The sequence below is a fragment of the Herpailurus yagouaroundi genome, unplaced genomic scaffold (assembly GCF_014898765.1).
Source record: "Herpailurus yagouaroundi ecotype Mexico unplaced genomic scaffold, PumYag 410, whole genome shotgun sequence".
Taxonomy (NCBI): domain Eukaryota; kingdom Metazoa; phylum Chordata; class Mammalia; order Carnivora; family Felidae; genus Herpailurus; species Herpailurus yagouaroundi.
This window is the reverse complement of record NW_024412627.1, coordinates 20,071-41,590: the sequence shown is the minus strand read 5'-3', so window position 1 is coordinate 41,590 and position 21,520 is coordinate 20,071. Positions and strand designations below refer to the sequence as shown.

The 21,520-nt window shown below is 50.8% G+C and overlaps 1 protein-coding gene across 2 annotated transcripts; it reads right to left on the bottom strand.

Moving 5' to 3' along the window:
- Positions 1-2,344: 2,344 nt before the first annotated feature.
- AQP8 (aquaporin 8) lies at positions 2,345-21,312 on the bottom strand. 2 transcript variants are annotated; one of them, XM_040463612.1, is made up of 11 exons: positions 20,910-21,312; positions 19,968-20,108; positions 14,275-14,336; positions 12,013-12,169; positions 10,264-11,086; positions 9,669-9,818; positions 9,261-9,514; positions 7,763-7,889; positions 5,954-6,168; positions 4,030-4,164; positions 2,345-2,799 (listed from the first exon to the last, which is right to left on the bottom strand). In XM_040463612.1, exons 6-11 carry the CDS (start codon positions 9,678-9,680, stop codon positions 2,751-2,753), a joined length of 792 nt encoding a protein of 263 aa, XP_040319546.1. In that variant the 5' UTR covers positions 9,681-9,818; positions 10,264-11,086; positions 12,013-12,169; positions 14,275-14,336; positions 19,968-20,108; positions 20,910-21,312; the 3' UTR covers positions 2,345-2,750. The 2 variants fall into 2 exon arrangements, with proteins under 2 accessions (XP_040319546.1, XP_040319547.1); XM_040463613.1 differs by lacking the exon at positions 14,275-14,336.
- Positions 21,313-21,520: the final 208 nt, after the last annotated feature.

The window sequence follows — 21,520 nt, the reverse complement described above, 5'->3', positions numbered from 1 at the left end:
GGTTCATTCTTCTGCGTGTCACCGTCCAGTTTTCCCAGCCCCACTTGCTGAAGAGACTGTCTTTATTCCATTGGCTGTTCTTTCCTGCTTTGTCAAAGATGAGTTGGCCATCTGTTCGTGGGTCCATCTCTGGGTTCTCTATTCTGTGCCATTGATCTGAGTGGCTGTTCTTGTGCCATAGCCTGTGCCATACTTGCCACCAAATAATGTGGCGATGCAAAGATGAATTAGCAACAACCTTCCTCTTGAGAGCTTATGGTCCAGAAATTGTCATGAGAGACCAGGACTCGAAGTCCAGTTGCAAGTAAGCAGTGAGAAGGTACAGCGCGTGTCTTCCTGCCCCCCTCCTAATGGGGACTAACCGGCAAATAGGAGATGAGACAGGAGACGTATTGTCCCTCATTCAGAAACGTCCAAGTGTGATGGCAAAGATCATGAACCCTACAAACATTCCTGATCTCAGATTTTGGCTCGACCGACGGACTGTGGGACTCTGGGTGACACCATCGCTTGGAAGCCGCATCTGTCCCCCTGGAAGATGAGAAGGGGTGAGGGCACCTGCCTGTGTTACTTTCCTGGGGCTGCTGTACAAATTACCCCAAACTGCGTGGCTTAAGACAACAGAAACTTATTCTCCCACAGTTCTGAGGCCACAAGTCTGAAATCAGGGTGTCAGCAGCACCAGGCTCCCCAAGGCTGTGAGGGAGAAACCTTCGTTGCCTCTTGCAGCTGCCGGGACTCCTGGTACTGGCATGTGACGCAGTAACTCCAGTCTCTGCCCCCATCCTTCTTCCGCGTGCCTTCTTCTCTGTGTCTCTGTGTGTCCTTTTCTGTCTCTTCTAAGGACACTCCCATCGGACTTAGGGCCCCCCCTAACCCAGCCTGATCTCACCTTGATTGATCCCTACCTTAATTACACTGCAAAGACCTTACTTCCACATATGGTTACCCTCTGAGGTTCCAGGTGGACATGAGTGTGGGGGGGACGCTATTCAACCCACTGTGCTGTACCTCATAGGGTTGTGGGGAGCAAATGAGATAAGGCATAGAAAGCATTATGCACAGTGCCAAGCATGGACTAAATGATCAGTGTTAGTTACACACGTGTTCATGCCTATGCACGCATGTGTATATGTATGTGTGTATGTACACGTATATGTTTGTATGTACGCATGTATGTGTATGTATATATAACTATTTTGTTATTTACTAGATTTACCAAAGGTTTCTTTCTTTCTTTCTTTAAATTTTTTTGAATGTTTGTTTATTTATTTTGAGAGAGAGAGAGCACAAGCAGGGGAGGGGCAGAGAGAGAAGGAGAGAACCTCAAGCAGGCTCCGAGCTGTCAGCACCGAGCCCCACACAGGACTTGATCTCACGAACCGTGAGATCATGACCTGAGCTGAAACCAAGAGTCAGACACCTAACCAACTGAACCACCCAAGCATCCTGCAAAGGTTTACTTCATCACATAAACAAATGAAACAGTAACTTTTCACACTTGTCACTCTTCGTAAATGTTCTAATTTGCTTGTTACTGGTTTTATATTATTGCCTGTTTTTTTTTTCCTTTTTTTTTTGTTTAGGGTTGTTGTTGTTGTCGTTGTTGTTGTTATTTGCTATTCTCCTTGTCTCCCCAAACTGCTCTGGATGTTTGGGTGTGTGGTGTGCCCATTTTCTCACCAGGCAGCCTCAAAGCATATTGGTGATTTTCTCTAAGCATTTTGTTCATTTTTACTCGGGTGAGCATTTTGCTCATCTTGTAGAAGTGGGTGAGTCTTCATTCGTTGTTGAGGATTACTTTTCCCTGGCCCTTCTTCATGGTGTTACGATGACCAACTTCCATCGGTGACCCACAGATTGTAGAGATGATGCGCTCTTTTTGGAAGGTATGAGGTTACGAATGTGTCTCCGTATCTTTTTTCAATCCTTCCTTATTCGTGATAGTCATATCTTCCATCAAAACACCACTCTCTCTCCAGACCTATGTTATGCCATGTTATTGATCTCCTTGGGAGATCCTTACAGCTCTGGCCGACCCCCATACCCACACCCATCCCCAGCCAAGCACCTCAAGTGGGCTGATCCGTGTCCTAGGTGATACTGGCCACTAAACCAGACCCTGGACCCTGCGGCCTCTGATCAGGGATTGACTCTGAGCTCCTGGCAGGGCTCCAGGATGGGTCTGGCCTGGTGGAAGACGGGCTCTAGGACTGCCCACGTCCTCAGTACCTACCCTGATGCGGACCCTAAGCCAGGCTCCGGACAGCTAAGGCCCAGCCCAGACTTTTGCTTCCTCCCCAGCAGCGCCCATGTCCGAAATGAAAGGCAAATGCACCCAAAAGGAAATAGTGGACTATTTATTGCAAAGCTAAAGTGGCAGCTCAGGAAGCAGGGAAACCCCCTGAAGGCCCTTCTGTAACAGCGAAGAAGGAGAAGGAGAGGGGGCCGGGGGCAGTGAACTCCTGTGCATAAACAGCCACCTATTCAGCTCCTGGGACCCTCCCTCCCGAGAAAGACCTCTCCCTCGTTCTGGCAACACGCCCCCCAGGCTGAGGTCTCCACCGAGCCCAGTGGAGTTTGGAGAACATAGAGCATCCTCAGAACTTAGCGACAGTCTGTCTATCTGGGAAGCCAGGCGCACATGGGGGGGAAGCAAGTGAGGGGCTCCTCTGGGCCTCTGCCCAGGCAGGAAATGCAGAAGGTGACCTGTCTGCATTCTGGGTGGGGCCGCAACAATGCCACCAGGGTCATCGTCCCTTAAATATTAGGCGGGTTTTCCCATCTCCAATGAGGAACCTACAAAAAAAAAAAAAAAAAGAAAGATGGCCCCATGAGGCCCCCAAGCCTCTGGAGGAGAGACCCAGCCCTTCATCAAGTGTCTCCAGGCCCAGAACTCTCCAGAAAGATGCTCTCCTGAGCCTTTCCAGCCTCAATAGCCAAATCCCCTTGGGGAAAGGGAGAAACTCTCTCCTGTTTGCTTTCCAGTAACCTTTCCCTGACGATGCTCTCTCAGCCATTCCGAAAGCAACAGTGATGCCCTTCATTGCCAACCCGTGGGCTAAGCCGGACTGCAGGTGGGCATTGATGGCAAACGCTAGAGACCAGCCCAGTGACTGTGCCCTCCCAGGCTGCGGGAGGTAGGTTCACCGTGTACCAAGTCCAGACCCTAGTCCCTGCAGGGCCTGGAGCAGGGAAAACGAACAAACAAAAAACACACCAGGCCCCTGCAGACCTTCAAAGCTCACAAAAGGAGAGCTCAAGGGGAAGCAGTCAAGCAGATACTATCCTTGTGGTGGCATCAACCTTGTTCCCCACCGCACAAGGCCAGGGAGCTCTGCTCACGTTGCATTTCATGTCAATGGCATCTCCTGGCACGCGTGCTCTTGGGGGCACCATCTCCACGGTTCTCTCTGTGGATAGGACTCCCCGGCCCCGTGAGGAGCTCCCCTACTCGTGGTCCACGTGGCTGTGCAGGTGAGGCTGACCTCGCCCCAACTCCCGACATAGCCAGGAAGAGTGCCTGAGCCCCGTGGCTACAGGGGTGGATGCAGAGGGGGACACGACCCATGCTGCGCCAGTCCAAACCAGTGAACGTGAGACTCCGGGCTTTTGCTAGAGCTGTTGTTTTATCTCTTCTGGGGTTGTTAAGCTGCTGACATGGAAGCCTAGCTTTTCCGGCGAGCATCTCTGCCTCTCCCGGAGAGCCTCTCGGAGCATGAAGCCTGCCCAGAGGACAGCAGACCAAGTCCTAAAGACACTGTTTGAGCACCACCTGAAGCCGGTGCTACGTGTGAACTTCTCATTGATGTGAGTGAGCGAATTCCCCCTTGGGACGTCAACTACATTGAGATGGATTTCCGTCACTTGGAACCAAAGGTCCTGGAGCCATAATCTTTGTCTCTGGAAAAGACTCCCTCTTCCCTTCTTCGAACCCACGTGAGATCCCAGCCGTCCAGCCCTGGATGCTCTGGGAACTGACACCAGGTGCCCACGAGAGGGGCCAGTGACCCTGGGTCACGCTCCTACCTGATAAGCACTCCTACGAGGAGGCTCCCCAGGAGCGGGCCCAGCCAGTAGATCCAGTGGAAGTCCCAGTGATTGGCCACCACAGCAGGTCCAAAGGCACGGGCAGGATTCATGCAGGCTCCGGACACAGCACCCCTGCAAACACCCAGCCACATGGTCGCCAGATCCCAGCCAGGCCCCGGCCCGCGTCAAGGTCAAGTTCATTTCCCCAACTAGGCTCAAGTCGCACACCACCCAGAAACCCTCTTGAAGCCACCATATTGTGGGGCTCTGGTGGGGCGGGGGGAGGGGGTGGATCCCAAAGAAGACACAGGCGAAGAGGCTATTAGCACCGGGAAGTGAAAGGCTTCTCTGTCACTCCCCACACGCCCTTCTAGAAGAACAGACAGCAGAGAGAGAGTTCAGTGGTGACAGGAAGAGAAAACGGGTCCAGGTCCTCGTCGACGTTGAAGAAACCAAGGCAAGCAGTCAGCGTCGACCGCATGAACTTCAGAGTGAAGCTGACCTGCATCCGAAGTCCAGCCCAGCTCTTTCTAGCTGTGTGCCCTTCGCTTGAGGAGAAAGTACCTATCTCATAGGCTCTTGTCAGGAGCCACTGCGAAAATACATCTAGGAGCCCAAGACTCAAAATATAATTCACGTACAAGCGTTTAATCTAGCTAACCCTTATTAGCCCTTGTTGTGCCACAAGCTTGGGGCCTGGCGTCTCCTACGGGAGGAGGGGGGGCTGTTCTCCAGGGCTACCTCTCTGGTTCTGGGGTCGGTATCCTTGCCGCGTTGCTGAGGGTCTCCCGGGGTCCCCTGCCCGGCAGCCAAAGTACAAAGGATGAATCATTGGCTTGTAAAGGAACCAACAGCCGCTAGGGGGCAGCAAAGCACCGCCGCGGCTTTACACGCGCTTTCCGCACGCCCCCCGCCCCCCCCCCCCAAGCTCCCCAGACTCCACCTCCCAAAGGATGACAGCGATGTGGGCGGCAGAGCCCGGACCGCCTAGACTTGGTTCTGTGTCCAAGAGAAGGAAAGGAGGTGGGCATTAGGAAGGGGCTCCCTCGGGGCACGTGGGTGGCTCAGTTGAGCGGCTGACTTTGGGTCAGGTCTGGTTGATAAGTTCGAGCCCCGCATCCCACTGTCTGCTGTCAGCTTAGAGGCTGCTTCAGATCCTCTGTCCCCCCTCTCTCTGCTCCTCTCTCCCTCTCCAATAAATAAACACACACACACACACACACACACACACACGCCCCTTTACTAAGAGATTTGGGCTCTTGTCCCAGATCTGTCCTTTAATTTGCCACTGTCCAGTGACCTTAAATAAGTCACGTGTGTTCTCTCTGGGCTCAGTCTCCTCATATATAAAATGGGAGAAACAATCCCTGACCCAAGCTTGTCTCCTTAAACCCCTCCTGCACCCCTGAGGGGCTCACCCTAGATGAGTCAGTGAGTATGGAAGCTCTTTGTGAGGCTGAGGCTAAAACCTGGCTTCCCACTGACTGAACAAACACAGCTCACAGAAATGTTTAACGCTACAAAAAAAGGTGAATTTCCGGATGCCTGGGTGGCTCTGTCAGTTAAGCGTCTGACTTCAGCTCAGGTCATGATCTCACAGTTGGTGAGTTCGAGCCCCGTGTCGGGCTCTGTGCTGACAGCTCGGATCCTGGAGCCTACTTTGGATTCTGTGTCTCCCTCCCCCACTTGCTCTCCATCTCTCTCTCTCTCTCTCTCTCTCTCTCTCAAAAATAAACACTAAAAAAACTTTTTTCAAAAGAAAGGAAAATATCACATGAGAAGCCAGTTTTCTGACTTCCCTGGAATGATGTTAGAAGGGTCATTTGGGGCCCACGTTCCATCACGGCAATAACTTACTAGAGGGGCAGAGGGGTGCCTCCTTGGGTACCCCAACCCCAAAGGCTGGCCCAGGACCGCTCACCCGGCCAGGATGTCCACGGTGACGGCAAAGCCAATGGAGAATGGAGCCAGAGGGCCCTGCGTCTTCTCGTTGATGGCGCCCATGCAAACAGCCAGTGCCAGCAGGGTCGTCAGGATCAGCTCCACCACCACCGCCCCCCCCACCTGCCCCGGCTCCTGGACCGTCACAAAGGCCGCCCCAGACGCGTTCCAGAACCTGTCTTCAGGACTCACTGCCTGCGGAGAGAAGAGAAGCCACTGGCCTCACCGTGTGGGCAGGGCAGGGGGACGGCGGGCAGCGAGGGGAAGCGCGTGCCCCCCAACCGCTGGGGCAGTGACAGGCTCTGTCCAATCCACAGTCACGCATACCCCAGCTTCAGTTTTCACTGAGAGCCACCGGACTTCTCTGAGCCTCCTCTTGCTCATCTGTAAAACGGGATAACCCAGCAGTGGCTGCAGGGGTCGGGGCCCCAGAGCTCATGTAACTAGACGATCCTCTTTGAAAAAAAGAACACAAAAAAACCTTACTCAACTTGCCAACACGTCCGACCAGATGCACCCCACTGCCAGCCCCCTTTAAGGCCCCTTTGAAGGGGTGAGGGAACCCCGAGGCTTGACAGGAAGTCAGCCTCAGGAGTCATCAGGGCACCTGGAAAGGGAAGAGAGCAGAGCAAGCTTCTGGACCCTGGACCTAAATCTGGACCCGGCTGCTTCCCGGTTCGGCTGAACCTGGGCCAGCTACCGACTTCTTCTGCGTTTCCTCCTCCGTAAAGTGGAGGTGATGGTAATCGGAGCTCTGAACTCAGGCAGCGAGTGCCCTCTAAGAACCGACTGTGGCTCCTTGTGATGCGGCCGGGAGATTTACCGAGAGAAGCTGTGTGAATTGCTTCGCAGGGAGGGTGTGCTCAGTGACCAGAGCCTCCGCCCTGCACTGCCCAGATTGTGTTGGGTGGGTCTGCGGGTGGCCCGGCTGGAGGGAGAGCCTAGGAACTGCTTTCCATCAGGGATCAGAGCGGGAAGGTCCAGCCCCCACTCTGCAGACAGGGGATAAGGGTCTCAAAGGGGAACACGGGGAGACCAGGGCAGGGAAGACAGCAAAATGGGACTCCAGACCAAAGTCTGCCATGGGCCAGTGCCTAGAGCTACAGGCCGAACCCCAGCCAGGCTAACGGGCGCCCCCTGTTCCCCCAACCCGACCCCACGCCCCTTAACACGCACGCCTACAAGCCCTACATCCTGCAGGGCCCCTGGTCGTACTGAGACTTAACAGCAACAGGACGGGGAAAAAAGAAGGGAAGGAGGCAAGGAGGGAGTCCGTCCGTGAAGCGATGTGTGGGTCTATAAAAACCGGAGTGGCGGGAGGAGGCGGTAGCCGTCCTGCCAGGGGAAGACTCCAGACATAAACTGATCGCGAACTCCCATCACACGCCGAGGGACGCGGTTTAAAGGCGGGCAAAATGGAGAACAGGCAGAGAAGTTAGTTCAAGGAGAGTTACCAGAGCCTTCCCCCACCCCCAGTTTGTAGAATGAACGAATGAGTGAGCGAATGAATCAATGGCCAAACAGTAGAAACATTACCCAAAGCCATTCCAAAGCCAGAAATGGTCTCAGGGAGAGAAACTTCAGGTCCCAAATCCTGCTTCCTGGTCCGTCCAGGGGAGAGCTATGTCCAGACACCGACAGAACAGGGTGTGTTTAAGGAGAGCCAAAGGCCCCCTTCCCGGGAGAAAAGGACCCACCCAATCCCCATGAAGGAAAATCCTAGAGGAAAAAAGTGGGGCGCCTCCGACTCCCCACTCCCCTCACCCCAGCCCCCGTGGGGATCACCCACCTTGGCCAAGGCGGCCCCGATCAGCCCCCCGCACAGCTGGGAGATCCAGTAGGGAAGGAGCATCACCAGGTTGAGGCCTCCGATCAGCGTGGCCGCCAAGGACACCGCAGGGTTGAAGTGCCCACCGCTGTCACCCGCAAAAGCAGAAGGAAGTCTTGAGACCAAGGTCTAGGCCAACACTAGAGCGAATGTGGCCCCCCGGGTGGCCCCCCAGGATGGCCCTGCAGCACCAGAGTGAGCCAAGGACCTTGCCCAAGTAGAAAACAGGCACCAGACCCTGCCCGTTTTCCCTGAGGTGCCCACTGGTGGGGTGAGGGATGCGGGGGACAGCCGGGGAGAAGCGGGCAGCCCCATTCCTGCCCTACACCCAGAGCCCACGGTGCCCAGAGGAAGGACCTGGCGGGCGACCATCCCTTAACTCCTTCCGGACTCACTCAGAGCTCCAGCCCTCAAGAGATGTGGCCATCAGTCAGAATGAGACCCCAGACTCCAAATTAGGAGACAGAGAGAGGTATCCTGGCGTCCCTTTACCAGTGCCCGGGCTCTGCAAAAGAGCTCCCGAGTGGCTGAACTCCGCCTCTCCCTAGGCTGGAGGAAAACCCTATTCTAATGGCACCAGTAGCGCTGGAGCTGAGCACTCGGTGCCGTTTGATTCCCGTGGGGCTCTCAGCGTGGGCTTCCTCCTGGCTCTGCCACTTACTAACCAAGAAACCGTGGACGAGTCCCGTGGCCTTTCTCGGCCACACCAGGAAAGTGAGGGTAATGATAGCAACTACCCTCAAGGGGTTGTTGAGAGCATTCAGTGAGTCCATATTTAGAAAGTGCTTAGAGGGGCGCCTGGGTGACTCAGCTGGTTAAGCATCCGACTTCAGCTCAGGTCACGATCTCACGAATCGTGGGTTTGAGCCCTGCATTGGGCTCTGTGCTGATGGTGCAGAGCCTGCTTTGGAGCCTCTGTCCTCTGTCTCTGCCCTTCCCCCACTCAGGCTCTCTCTCCAAAATAAATAAGCATGTAAAAAAAAATTTATATATATATATATATATATATATATATATAAAAAGGCAGGCAGGAAGAAAGAGAGAGAGAGAAAGAAAGAAAGAAAGAAAGAAGGGAGGGAGGGAGGAAGGAAGGAAAGAAGGGAAGAAGGAAGAGAGGGAGGAAGTGTTTAGAACAGTGCCTGGCACTGGGTTAGCATTGTATATGTGTGGGCTTGAGGAAAAAAATACTCTTGAGTAAAAATACTTGAGTAAAAAATACTCTCTTCTCCCCATCTTACGGGTGGGGAATTTAGGGTTTGGAGAGGGACTTGCCCAAAGCCACAGAGCCCATAGGCTGCAGAGGTAGGATTTGAACCCAGGCAGTCCGAGTCCCCAGCCCACGCTCCTATGTACAATGCTGGGAAACTTGCGTATGTGCCCAGGGTCCCCGCTGATAGCTTTGCTCCCCGCCTCTGCCCGCCCAGGTTAGCCTAGGCCGATCCCTCGGAACTGGTCTCACCTGATATTCCCCAGTGTGGCGATGATGAGGCCCAGGGCCAGCCCGTGGGCCAAGGCCGGCTGCAGCAGCCCAGTGTCCGGCCCGTTCTCAATGACCGACAGGCACCCGATGAAGATGAAGAGGGCAGAGCCCAGCAGTTCGACCAGACAGGGCTGCAGGAACCGCTCATACCAGGATTCACGACACCTGCCTCCCATGCTTGGCTGCTTCCCCTTGCCACCGACAAACTCAGCGTCACGCACAGACACAGCCGCCTGCAGCGGGGAAAAGGGAGAGCGGACACGGGTGGGAGGAAAGCCCTGAAAGGAGCCCCCAGCGCCCCAGCCTTGTCAATTCTCAGCACCCCTTGTAGGGCCAGGGTGCGGAGGCAGAGGCAGAGGCAGAGGCAGAGGCCAGCTGCGGGCTCACCTCCGCAGACATCAGGGCCCCAGTGACCCGCGCACCTGCTCTTGCCTGAGCTGGCTGGGAGAGTGCACCTGCTGTCGGGCTCTTATCTCAGACCGGGGCTGCTCATTCTACTTCGGGCTCTGCTCCTTTTAAAGGGCTGCGGAGGCTCCCCTAGGGTGCCAAGAAAGCAATAAAGCGAGGTGGGAGGTGGCCCTGGGGCCCAGAAGAGGAAACAGTTTCTTTTTTTTTTTTAATCTCAACTGGGCAGGGCAGGGGATGGTCAAGGATCGCTAAGCTTTCTGCCAACAAGGGGAGAAGGCACCGGCTGACCTGCACCACCCGGGGAGCGCCCCAGGCCTTCCCCAGCAGGACGTGGAGCCACCACAAGGGTCCCCGCAGCCACCAAAAGGGTCCAAAGGAGACCAGCGTGTGAGCACGAAGAGGGCCCCTCTGGGCTGGGACCGCACGTGGGAGATAATGGCCAGCGCATTTTGGGTGATGTTTCCGTGGATTCCCTCAGACGTCTCCTCCTCGTATCTGGGGCCTCAACAACTCCCCTCACCCTCACTGCCTGATCCAGGACTGAATGCGTGTAGACGGATGACCGTCCACCCACCGACAGCCAGCGGCAGCCACGGTAACAACGTGCGTCGCGGGAAAGCCTGCGGGCCTCGGAAACAGGCTGCCTGGATCCCAAGCCCGTTTCTGCCGTGAACTGGCTCTGGAGCCCTGTGTTGCTGTCCCCTCTGCACCGCAGTATTCTCCGCTGTGAAGCGTGAACGATAGCGATAGAACCGACGACATAGGGGCGTTTGTGATTTGAATGAGTTCATATGACAAAGAGCTTATGACACTGGCAGACACACGATCAGCACAACACCGGTGTCTACTAATGAAGAACACATATTTACGTGTAACAAGTATTTATTGGGCAATTTCTACAAGCCTTCTACTTGCCAGGCACCGGGCTAAGAACCTTATATGCATTATCTCACTTCAACAGTAAGCCCGCGACGCAGGTACTCCTACTTTTCCACAAGGAGAGGTGGAGATTCAGGAAAGTTACGTTTCCCAGGGTCACATAGGTTTTGTGATTGCAAAACGTGTGGGTTGAGTCACAACGGACAAATGCTGCATGATTCCACTTATAGGAGGTCTCTGGAGTAGTCAGAGTCCTAGAGACAGAAAGGAGACGGTGGTTGCCAGGGGCTGGGGGCGGGGGGCAGAGGGGAATGGGGAGTTGCTGTTTAATGGGTACAGAGTTTCAGTTTGGGAAGGTGAAAACGTCGTAGAGATGGATGGTTACACAACAGTGTTAATGTAATTAATGCCACTGAACTATACACTTAAAAGTGGTTAAAAATGGTAGATTTTATGTTATGTGTATTTTACCACAATTGGAAAAAGAACTTGTGGGTTAAGCCACTACAGTCTAGTATCTTTTTAAGATGGATGGGTGGAGGGGCGCCTGGGTGGCGCAGTCGGTTAAGCGTCCGACTTCAGCCAGGTCACGATCTCGCAGTCCGTGAGTTCGAGCCCCGCGTCGGGCTCTGGGCTGATGGCTCAGAGCCTGGAGCCTGTTTCCGATTCTGTGTCTCCCTCTCTCTCTGCCCCTCCCCCGTTCATGCTCTGTCTCTCTCTGTCCCAAAAATAAATAAACGTTGAAAAAAAAAATTAAAAAAAAAAAAAGATGGATGGATGGAAGGGTGGGTGGATGATGGCTGGATGGTGGATGGATGGATGGAAAGAGGGAAGGAAGAAAGGAGGGAGGGAAGAAAGGGAGGGACGGAGGAAGAAAAAAAGAGGAGAGAGATGCATTCCTTCATTCATCCATTCAACAAATATTTAAGTACCTTTCATGAACTAGTTCTAAGAGCTAATTGGAAATGTAGCAGTGAGTAAGATGGGCAAAGATTCTTTCAGTGCTCATATCTGTTACCTGAGTATTTTTCTGCGCAGATAGAGACCCATAGAGAAATAACGTCAGGGAGAAGAGAATGTAGTGAAAACGCCTCCCATTTGCTTCTCCTACTGCATATCTAACACTGTGCTGAGCACACTGCATATATTCACAACAACCCCCTGATCTCTTATCCCTATCTTCAGGGCACAAAGATAAAAAACCAAGGCACAAAGAGTTACGGAACTTGCCCAAGGTTGTGTAGATAAAAAGTATCCACTCCAGGACAGAGCGAATCCATCCAGGGTCTGATGGGTTTGCTAAGAGCTCTTTTCGGCTGGAGGCTCAGCAATGCAGCCCCTCTTTTGAATATCTGAACATCTCGGAAGGTTTAGGGTTGATTATCTTGAGCCCTGTGCTCTCCCTCCTCTGTACCCACCTCACGCTGTTCAAGATGTCTCACACCCTTCCTCCCGTGTCCCTGCAAATGGCAACACAAGGCAGTTGTGCAACCGTGTGCCTTCCCCATCTCCTTCACGCTTTGCCCGAGTCCTGCCAAGACTGCTTCCGGAACATGTCTCTCCTGGTTTCACCCAGGCCTCCGCGAGTTCTTGCTTAGTGTCTTGAAAAAAAAAAAAAAAAAAAAAAAATCAAACGTTCAGGATACACCTGCCAGGTTCTAGGCCCTGCACTGGACACCTCACGTGCATTCTCTCGGTTAACATTTACAATCATCTGATACCTTCCCCGCGTCACAGGCAGGAACTCCCAGCTGGGGTCACTATAGCTCCTCATCTGGTCCCCTTGCCTCACCCAATTTTAATCTGTTCCTCTTGTACTGGGAGCCAGCAGGGCACGGTTCAGCACTTGGGTACAGGTGGGGATCAGGCTTCTTCACCATCGCCTGCTGGCTTCTCCCTCAGCCCCAGTGTTTTCTTTCGGAGAAGTGGGAAGACGGCGTCCCCCATCCCCACAAGGCTGTCGTGCGGATTAAATGAGACAGTGCCAGATTCAGAGCAGGCCCCATCAAGAGCACCTATTGTTGTGGTTTTCGTCAGAGTAGGCTAACCCATGTAAAAAAGAACCCAACATTTAGATGGGTTAACATAATAAAAATCGATTCACTGTTGACACAATAGCAGGCCCTTTATGACATGGTGACTCAGGGATCCAAGCCATTTCCATCTTGGAGACCCACGATCTAGGTCCCCAGATCTTCTGCACCAGCCAGCAGATGGGGGAGAGAGGACGTGGGGGACGTTTTTACGGGCTAGGCCTAAAATGGCAAATATCCCTTTCCTCCATGTTTGGTTGACCAGAAGTCCGTCATATGGCTTCACCTGACCACAAAGGAGTCTGGGAAATGTAGTCTAACCACGTGCCCAGGAGGAAAAAGAAAGGCTTTTTGTGAGCACCAGAAATTTCCGCCACATGATAGATGCTGTTGTTCCCCAGACTATCAACCTCATCACATCCTTCCCTGCGTTAAAACCTTTCAGCCCTTCCTATGGCTTTCAGGGCAAAACCAAACTCCCAGAGCCGGCCACACAGGCTGTGAGTCCTACCCTGACTCACCTCTGGTCACACAAACCCTAAACAGTCCGATGAGCCATGTGCCCACTCCCCTCCCTGCCAGCGCTGTTCCCTCTGTTTGAAGTCCTGTTTTGCTCCCTGGGCCAACCTGCACTGCACATTGAAATCTCAGATCGGGTGTCTCTCCCGTGACCCCTGGTCAACTAGATGTCACCTCTCCAGACACAGCCTCCCTCGCTAGATCCAGGGACTGTCTTGGTAGCTCCAAAAACAGTGGCTCTCCAAAGAAAACCCGAATGTCATTCAGGCACAACGTATTTCCACAACTCAAGATTTCTCGTGTGGACTGCCGTCTCCATAAGCAACACACTGGTCCCCCCGCAAACGACTAGGATAACCGGTGGGCTAGTGAGATAGTGTCTTCTTGAGAACTTGCTTAGCTTGGCAAACTTCTCAGTCTTCCAATCCCAGGTCTGGTTGACATGACGGAGGCCTCTGATTTTTATCTCTGTTTAGATCCTTGTTTAGTTCAAGATGTCTCTGCAGCTGTAGACACCTGTCTGCCATCCACCACCAGGTCCAGATGGAGTATAAGTATAGTCTGGTTAGCCACCAGACTAACCCCAAGACCAACTGCTTCTGACTTCCTTGTTAAATTAACCTGATCTTCTCGGATTGTGTACCAGGGCACCCCAGAGAGCCACGCTGAACTCACAGGGGCTTTGGGGGATTATAAAACTTCAAGGGAAATATAGTGATTCTCGATATCTGTCAAACACCATGTGAATTACTAGCTCAAGGTTGTTCAAGGCTGTAATATCAAATTGCCCTACATTCTCTCCAATAACATCATATCTTTGCAAAGCTGGCTTTATGGGAGTTGCCATAATAAAAAGCAAGTACTGCATAAAAATCAATGTGGAAGGGGCGCCTGGGTGGCGCAGTCGGTTAAGCGTCCGACTTCAGCCAGGTCGCGATCTCGCGGTCCGTGAGTTCGAGCCCCGCGTCAGGCTCTGGGCTGATAGCTCAGAGCCTGGAGCCTGTTTCCGATTCTGTGTCTCCCTCTCTCTCTGCCCCTCCCCCGTTCATGCTCTGTCTCTCTCTGTCCCAAAAATAAATAAAAAAACGTTGAAAAAAAAAATTAAAAAAAAAAATCAATGTGGAAGAGGAAATGTAGGTAAGAGGGTCTCCAACCTGACTCCGAGGTCTGGGAAGTTGTGCAGTCCCCCAAAGGACACACATCTCGTGGTAATTACCTGTAGAATGTAATAATGGAAGTTATTTAAGGACTCAATTCAACCGAGTTATGTGTAGTCATCTGAAAATGAAATAAAAATATAAATAAAATACTTTGCAATATATGTGTATTTTCTTTTCAAATGGCTAAGTTGTTAGGACATAAATGCTACGTGCTTTTGGACCTATTTGTTTCATGAGAAGAAGCGGTAGGCATTCCTTTTGGCCCAGGAACGCTGTGAACCAAGACAGTTTGGGAGCCTGTGAAATGAACAATATACGTCCTGTTTCAGGAAGTGGGAGTTGAGATTTCTGTCGCTTGCAGCAGAGAACGTTTCCGGCTGGTACACACTCCCAATTGCCTGGCGACACCAGGCTTTCAATTGAATGATTTCTTCTTGAAACCAGCCAGTATTTGCAATGCAGATGGTTGATAATTCAGGCTGATCCTGAGATGGACAATCACAGAAACTAAAAGCAGAACTCTTTGTCTCTTCTGAAACAGTGGCTTTATTTCTATCTAAATAGCCCTGCCGTTGTTTTCAGCGTACGGTGATCAGGGGCTTAGGGCAACTTAGTGGTTGGAAAAGCGTCTAGCTTTTTTTTTTTTTTTTTTCCCACTTTTCTCTCTGCGAAACTGCAGGTTTCGTTTAAACCTAAGCACGTCCTGGGGCGCCTGGGTGGCTCAGTCGGTTGGGCGGCTGACTTGGGCTCAGGTCATGATCTCGCGGTCTGTGAGTTCGAGCCCCGCGTCGGGCTCTGTGCTGACGGCTCGGAGCCTGGAGCCTGCTTCCGATTCTGTGGCTCCCTCTCTCTGACCCTCCCCCGTTCATGCTCTGTCTCCCTCTGTCTCAAAAATAAATAAACGTTATAAATAAATAAATAAATAAATAAACCTAAGCACATCCTTTCCTTGACTGATGCCTTTTGAGTCACTGGTTACAAGACATCAGTCATGTGGGTTATTTCAGAACCCTTTACAGCCAGAGGAGGGTCATCAGACTCAAGAAGCAGCCTGCTAAGTCTCATCAATAAGGTTCACTGTCACCATCTGTAAATGGTGAACAATTAAAACGGTAGAATGACTACCCTTTACTAAGGACCTACTGTGGGCTGGACACCACAAGCTTATTCCGTATGCATGATTAGAATTTCTCCTTTTTTTTTTTTTTTTTTTTTTTTTTGCTTTGGCTTTTATCCTTGTGTCTACTATCCAAATTAAATAACTCTCAGAAGAGGAAAACCAAATGGCCAACAAACATGAAAAGACACTCAGTCTCTCTAAAAGCCAGAAAAAGAAAATTCAAATTAAAGCAACAGGACAGAATTTTTTTTTTTTTTTTTAAGTAGGCTCTGTGCCTAGGGCAGAGCCCAGCCTGGGGCTTGAACTCACGACCCAACAATCAAGACCTGAGCTGAGATCAAGAGTCACATGCTTAACCAACTGAGCCACCGGGCCATCCCCAGAACATTGTTTTTTTTTTAAGTGTTTATTATTTTGAGAAAGAGAAAGAGAGACAGAGACAGACAGAGACAGAGACAGAGTGCAAGCAGGGGAAGGGCAGAGAAAGAGGGAGACATCGAAACTGAAGCAGGCTCCAGACTCTGAGCTGTCAGCACAGAGCCAGACGTGGGGCTCGAACTCACAACCACAAGATCATGACCTCAGCTGAAGTCGGATGCTTAACCGACTGAGCCACCCAGGCACCCCATTTTTAAAAACAGCAATACTGACTGCGATGGGGAAATAGGTAAACTCCTTTATTGCTAGTGGAAATGTAAATTGCTACAATATTCTGTAACACAATCTTGCAATAGTTATTAAATATTTAAACTCACAGACCCAGCAAGCCTCATATTTGAAAATCAATCCTACAAAAGATAACCTCCAACAGGTAAGAGTATATACACAGGGACATCGATTTCATCATTGTTTGTTGTAGAAAAATCTGGGAACTACTTGAAAGATCATAATTATGAAAACACTTGAACTAAGTAGGAAATATCTACCCCAGAATGCATGTCTCCCGTAGTTCTCTACACCTTCAAGCCTTTGGATGGTCTGTTTCTTTTACCCACACTGCTCTCTAAATCTGGCAAAACCTCTCATCCTTCAAGACTGAACAAAGATATGAGAATGTTTGTAAAGGTAGCAAGAGAGAAAGTATGGAAAATATAAATCACGTGGGCTGGCTAACAATTAGATGCATGTCACCAAGTGGAAGAAGCCAGACATGAAAAAGCACACGTCCTATATAAAAAGTTCCAAACAAAGCAAAGCCAAGGACAGGGCACGTGGAGATTTCCGGGGCGTTGCCACCTTCTATCTCCAGATCTGGATGCTGGCAAGGGTGAGTTCTGTTTGTGAAAGGTCATTGAGCTGTTACAGTTGTGTGCTTTTCTGTGTGTATATTACATTTCAATAAAAAAAGTTACAAATAAAACTGGTCTGTGTTTAGGAAGTTACCTTTTGGATAAAACCAGGAGGGAATTTGCAGGCGAATCTCGGGTCCCTGGGAGAGAACACTGAATTCAGTCTCTGTGTCCTGGGCTGCCAGGTTTTATGCCCATAATATAAGAATATGCCATTTTAGAAACTGCCTTTAAAAATCAGAAGGCTTTACTCCACACCCTTTAGTATTCCAGTAATTGAAATTGCTGTCAATAACAACAAAAGTTAGGGGTCGAGTCTGCTCCCAGACCTCCTACTGAGCATTTAACAAACTTGACTTTGCTGCTTCTTCAGGGCAGTCTCCTGAGGCAGGTACTGTCCCCATTTTGCAAATGTGGAAATCAAAGTTCAAAGGCACAGCAACTCAGTTAAGGTCAAAGGTAACTGGGCTCAGAATCGGTTTGCTTTCCACAGGTAAACGATCTCAAAATAGAAACCAGAAGTATCTTTTGGATTTTTTTTTTATCAATTCTTGAGCAGCTTTACTGAGGTTTAGTTGATAGATAATACGTTACACATGTTTAAACGTTGATGTTTTGACATCTGTACACACCATGAGACCTTTATCACAATCAAGACAGCAAACACAGATGTATCATCCCCCAAAGTTCCCTTGTGACCCTGTTCTTGTCTGCAAACACTAATCTGTTTTCTTTCTTTCTATTTCTTTTTTTTTTTTTTTGTATGTTTATTCTGAGAGAGAGAAAGAGAAAGAGAAAGACTGAGCGGGAGAGGGGCAGAGAGAGAGGAAGAGACAGAATCCCAAGCGGGCTCCGCACAGAGCCCGACCCAGGGCTCGAACCCACTTACTGTGAGATCACGACCTGAGCCAAAATCAAGAGTCGGACGCCTAACCGACTGAGCTACCCAGGCGCCCCACTAATCTGTTTTCTCACACTATGAATAGGTTTGAGTTTTCCAGAATTTTCCATAGGTGAAACCAAGCATCTGGCTTCCTTCCCTGGACGTATGTATTTTAGCATCATCCAGGTTCTAGCACGCACGAGGTCCCCTGCCTCTGGTTGCTGTGGATGTCTCCACGGTGTGATCATGCCCCAGCCTCCTCCCCCACTCGCCCTTGGATGGGCCTTGTCCCAATTTGGGGATGCTGCCCAAAAAGCTGCTGTGAACGTTTTTGTACAAGTCTTTCGGTGACATGTGTTGTCATTCCCCTTGAGTGACTACCTAAGAGAAGGACAGTGGGTGTGAATTTAACTTTTAAAAAACCACCAAGCTGTTTTCCAGGTCCTGCCTGCAGTGTATGAGACTTCCGGGCTCTCCAGATTGTCACCAACAGCGGGTATGACCAGTCTTTTGGAGTTCAGACGTTCTAATTTGCACTAATTATGACTCATTTTGTTGAACTTTTTTTTTTTTTTCCGCGTGCCTATCTTCTTTGCTAAGATGTCTGTTCGAATCTTTCAAGCCCATATGTTAGCTGTTTGGTTGTTTTCTCACTATTGAGTTTTGGGACTAGCATATATACTCCGGATGCAAGTCCTTTCTTCAGTGATATGTTTGGCAATATTTTCTCCTCATCTGAGGCTTGTCTCCCGCACTGACAATTTAATATTTGAACCATTTGTAAGCGTGTGGTTCGGGGGGTATGAAGTGTGCTCATATTACATGCAGCCATCATGACATCCACCTACAGAATGTTTCCATCTTCTCAGACCAAAATTCTTTACCCATCAATGACTCGCCATCCCCCTGCCCCCCAGTCCCTCACAAACACCTCTGTCTCTGAATCTGACTACATCATATAAGTGGAATCATACAGTATCTATCCTTTTATGTCTGGCTAATTTCACTTCGCATAATGTCCTCAAGGTATGATAGGAAAAGATAGGTAAATTAGGTAAAAAGAGAGGGAAAGGTTAGGGCCTGAGGTCCCTGGATGGGAAAAACAGATTTTGGAACAATGCTGGGAGCGGCTAATCACAGCAAACCCCCTGCAGCGTCAGGTCCCTCTTAAGAATGTAACCGATGCTACCTACGCCCCTCAGGTTCCCCTCGGGAATCTGACAAAAGACGTGACAAAAGATAAGTAGTGGATCATAAAACGTATGACCCACAAGGAATGATATGGCCACAGACCAGTCTGAGCTCTCACACAATGGAGTCGAGCCCGGTCAGGACCGCACAGCCCAGCACGTAGAGCTATCCAGCCAGTAAGGGTAGGACCTGAGAAAGAAAGGTCAGGACCTGAGAAAGGGGGAAGGGATGGGAGGGCTGACCAGGACCTTATAAAACAAGGACCCTTGCCTGTAGTCCGTGGGCATTCACTTTCAGATGGCCCCTCTCTGTAAAGAGAGCTTTCCTGCTAATCTTCCTTTCTGATCGGATGCTCTAATAAACTTTTGTCCACCTCTTCATGCTTCAAAGTGGCAAGACCACGAATCCCGGGTATTGGGTAAAAAAATCCTGCGATGAAGCTGCCACCCAGGTGGGAGCAGGTGTCAGAACTTCCTTCCTTTTAAAGACCGTATAATAGTCCATTGCACGGATATGCCACATTTTGTTTATCCATTCATCCATCGATGGATATTGGGGTCGTTTCCACCTTATGGGAATAATGCTACTAGGAACATGGGTATAATAATTCTTTCTTGATTGCTAGCAAAAAAAAAAAAGGAACTTCTTTTCTTAAAATTGCAAATGTCTTTTTCCTCTGTGTCAATGGTCGGCTTCCCTAATATCTCTGTCTCTCTGCATGTGTCTCTCTCTCATCTGCTCTCTCTCTTGCTCTGTCCCCGTAATGGATACCTGGCATTAGTGTCTTCTTAAGACCTAATCCCTCTTTCTTTGGGTGATAGCCTCTTGATTTTCCCGGGGGAAACCACAGGTCTTCCGTTGGCTCTCTCGGTTCACACAATTTGGGAAGAGCTGACAGCCTTCTGCCACCACTCAGCTCCCCAACCTGTCCTCCCCACCCCTTCAAGGGCAGGACATCCACGTGGGTCGAGCCAGTCAAACACTCAGGCCATCCTGACTGACTTGGGGATGAGCTTATGGTCCAAGTCAGGCCCTGACTTGCAATTCCGGGCATTTTTTCTGGAGATTTTTGGGAACGAGATGTGCTATTCCTCCCCAGTTCCTGGGAAGGGGGTGGCGGTTCGGAGGGGCGGAGGGACCAGGAGTCACCAGCGGCCATCACTGCCACCATGATGGATGAGCCCAAAGAGAACAGAAAACTCACTAAGGAGAAGAAAGCAAACGGAGCACAAGGTGGATGAGCTCGATATTTTTGTCCGCCCACCGGGCCCCGAGCCAGCCAGGCTGGATTTTCCCCGGTCAGGTCTTTGTCCTTCTTCAGCCAGTTGGAGCTGGGTTTCTTTCCCTTGCAAAAAAAAAAAAAGACTCCTACTTACAACACTCTCTTTTCTTCCCCAGCTTTCCTTTGTTTTTTCAGATTTCAGAATTCTGAAATCTGAGCAAGCAAACCTGTCTTTGGTGTGTCAGGACCACAGACAATTGTTGGTGGGTGCGGGGCAGGGCAAGGCCTTAGTCACCCAGAGGCACGCCTGCCTACCCAGAATAGAGATGATTAAGAGATAAGTTCTCGTGAATCAGGGACATGTGCCAGGCACATAAAGAACTGTTACATAAGGCAAAGTGTGAGGGCAAAAGCCACCTTCCGATGAAGTGCCCTGGAATGGATGGCTGCCACCCTGATGACCTGACTTTGGGCCATCTGACAGCCTCTTTGTCATGACACCAGGAAGTCGGACAGTAAGAGCAGACATCCGTATTCCCGATCATCCTCTCTGGGAATGTAGACACCTCGGGGTAAGTATCCTCCAAGGGAAGGGAAAGGTGGCGGGACCAAGTGGGACCCCAGCCAGCAGCCCAATGCAGAGGGGGCTCAGAGGACAGGGCGAGCTCTGGATGGAGCAACAAGGTCCCACCCACGCTGGGCCAGGGCTTTCCGGGCTGGGGTGAGAATGGAAGTTGAGTGCCACTGGACTGCGGTGGGTGCAGGACCCCAGGAACAGTGGGGGAGGGGTGGGCAGGAACAAAGCCGAGGTCAAGGACTCTGCTACATGTAGTGTGCCTTGTTAAATAAAACAAAACAAAACAAAAACAAAAACAAAAAAAAACAGAAACTGAGGTGTTGGTGTGAGATGGGAAGGGAGTTTACCTTAAGACCACAGGCGTGAGGGCACTGGGGTGTCAGCGGCTAACCCCGGCCACAGCAGATTACAGCTTTCCTCCAGTCCTGCCAACAGCAGTGTGAGATTGGTGTTATACTTATTAACCCATTTTACAGATGAGAGAGCGGAGGCCCAGACATGGGAAGGGCCGCGCTCAGGACCACAGACTTGTAAACTCTGGAGCTGGAATTTGGATGCAAGGCTGCACCCAAACTGGTGCCTTTTCTATTCTTTAAATTTGGTGAAACGTCATCTTAGGATCATTAACTCTTTAGCATAGAGCAAAACCAAAGGGCCCAAAGCCACCGAGCTGAATGCAAACAGGCTGTTTAGGCGACCCACCCCAAAAGAGCCAGAGGCCCTCACTGACCAGTCACAACCAGGCACAGTGCCTAAGTTCCCAAAAAACAGAAAATTCCATCCGTCCCCAGGCTCCCTCACTCCGCCTTATAACTGCGACCCCTCAACACCCCTCTATAAGGCAGTCTCTGCTTTGCTGTCCTGCCCGCTGCCCCCCTGCAGTATATTCCATAAACCCTGATCTCTTCTGTTCTGCTCTGGGTGAATTCTTTCACCTCCCGCACCACCGGCTGCCACC

Bases quoted from the DNA above. Each gene is read 5' to 3' on its own strand.
- AQP8 (XM_040463612.1), bottom strand. The intron at 4,165-5,953 runs GTGAGCGGTCCT...GGGTGTTTGCAG, and splicing joins ACCGTGGACATCCTGGCCGG to GGGTGCTGTGTCCGGAGCCT. The intron at 2,800-4,029 runs GTAGGAGCGTGA...TTTTTTTTGTAG, and splicing joins CTCGTAGGAGTGCTTATCAG to GTTCCTCATTGGAGATGGGA.